Source organism: Neopelma chrysocephalum, unplaced genomic scaffold (genome assembly GCF_003984885.1).
Source record: "Neopelma chrysocephalum unplaced genomic scaffold, ASM398488v2 Primary Assembly neopelma1_96909, whole genome shotgun sequence".
In the NCBI taxonomy this organism is placed as follows: Eukaryota; Metazoa; Chordata; class Aves; order Passeriformes; family Pipridae; genus Neopelma; species Neopelma chrysocephalum.
In genome coordinates, this window is record NW_020925552.1 from 5,035 (window position 1) to 7,072 (window position 2,038).

Genomic DNA, 2,038 nt, shown 5'->3' on the forward strand with positions numbered 1-2,038 from the left:
GGAGGAAAAGAAAAAAAAAGAGAGGAAAAAAAAAAAAAGGAGACCGAGAGAGGAGAGGGAGGGAAAAAAAAAAGGAGAAAACTGTAAGTGCGTAAAAAAGTTCTCGCCGTGGTGACGGATGCTCAAAAGTTCAGGAGTTTTTCCGATGCTTCCCAAAGCAGCCTGCGACTGAAAAAGAGACTGAAAAAAGCGAGAGGGAGAGAGAGAGGGAGACTTTGCACTGGGAGATCGGGAAGGTGGATTTTTTTTCTTCTGCTCGCTTAAAAAAAGCCGACAAAACACATCCCTCTACTTTTGTCCCTCCTTTGCAGACAACTTGTTGCAGATCCCCGTGGAACAAGGAACTGGGACCGTGGGAGCCTCTTTGCAAAGGTTTTATTTTCTTAATACTCTTTCTGCGTTTGGAAGTTGCTTTCTCCGCTGCGATTACTTTTTTTTCCCCTCCGCCGTTTTCTTTTTTAAAACATTTTTTCCATTTTTTTGCCCCCCTCCTTTTTCCCCTCCTTTTTTGATTTTTTTTTTCCCCTCCGCGTGGAGCGCGGGAGCTCGCCGGTGGGCTTTCCTGGGCGAAGAAGAGGAGACTTTCGGCGCTGCCGTCGTTATTCTTTCTCCCTTTTACCGCGCTCCGCCGGGGGGGTGGGGGGGTGGGGGTTGCCCAGCCGCCCGGTCCAGCTCGGTCCGCGGAGCGGCGGAGGGGTGGAGGGGGAAGGGACGCGCTGTTTGGTCCGGCGGGGAGGGTGGGGGAAAGCTGACGGGAGGACATGCAGGCTCGCTACTCCGTGTCCAGTCCCAACTCCCTGGGAGTGGTGCCGTACCTCGGCGGAGAGCAGAGCTATTACCGCGCCGCGGCGGCGGCGGCCGGCGGGGGCTACACGGCCATGCCGGCCCCGATGAGCATGTACTCCCACCCGGCCCACGAGCAGTACCCGGCTGGCATGGCCCGAGCCTACGGGCCCTACACGCCACCGCCGCAGCCCAAGGATATGGTGAAGCCGCCCTACAGCTACATCGCCCTCATCACCATGGCCATCCAGAACGCGCCCGATAAGAAGATCACCTTGAACGGGATCTACCAGTTCATCATGGAGCGGTTCCCTTTCTACCGGGACAACAAGCAGGGCTGGCAGAACAGCATCCGCCACAATCTCTCCCTCAACGAGTGCTTCGTCAAGGTGCCCCGAGACGACAAGAAGCCCGGCAAGGGCAGCTACTGGACCCTCGACCCCGACTCCTACAACATGTTCGAGAACGGCAGCTTCCTCCGCCGCCGCCGCCGCTTCAAGAAGAAGGACGCCGTCAAGGACAAGGAGGAGAAGGACCGCCTGCACCTCAAGGACCATGCCCCGCCGCGCCCGCCGCCGCCCGCTGCCGCCGCCGCTGAGCCCGAGGGCGGCCCCGCCGGGGGCAGCGCCGCGCCGCCGCCCGTCCGCATCCAGGACATCAAGACAGAGAACGGCACAGCCTCGCCGCCGCAGGCCGTATCCCCCCCTGGCGCCGCGCCGCCGCTCGGCGCCGTGCCCAAGATCGAGAGCCCCGACAGCAGCAGCAGCCTCTCCAGCGGCGGCAGTCCCCGCAGCACCCTCCCCTCCAGCCGCTCCCTCAGCCTGGAGGCCCCCGAGCCCCCGCCGCCGCCCCCGCCGCCGCCCCCACCGCCGCCCCACCACCACGGCCCGGGCTTCAGCGTGGACAACATCATGACCTCGCTGCGGGGCTCGCCTCAGGCCGCCGCCGAGCTGGGCGCCGGCCTCCTGGCCCCTGCCGCCGCCGCGCCGCGCACCGGCATCCCGCCCGCGCTGTCCCTCGGCGGGTACTCGCCAGGACACAGCTCCGTCTACGGCTCGCCCTGCGGCCAAGCGGCCGCCGGCTCCGCCGCAGGCACCTACCACTGCAACATGCAGGCCATGAGCCTCTACGCAGCAGCGGGCGGCGCCGACCGGCCCGGCCACCTGCCCGCCGCCGCCGCCAGCCCCACCGAGGACCCGCTGCCCGACTACTCGATGCCCTCGGGCGGCGGCGGCGGCGGCGGTGGGGCGGGGGG

General features: G+C 64.9%; 1 protein-coding gene across 1 annotated transcript; it reads left to right on the plus strand.

Annotated features, from left to right (window-relative positions):
- Window positions 1-254: 254 nt before the first annotated feature.
- FOXC1 (forkhead box C1) lies at window positions 255-2,030 on the plus strand (the record flags this gene model as incomplete). Its single annotated transcript, XM_027670557.1, has 1 exon — window positions 255-2,030. A coding segment is annotated over exon 1 (1,269 nt), but the record flags the coding sequence as incomplete, so codon positions are not given.
- Window positions 2,031-2,038: the final 8 nt, after the last annotated feature.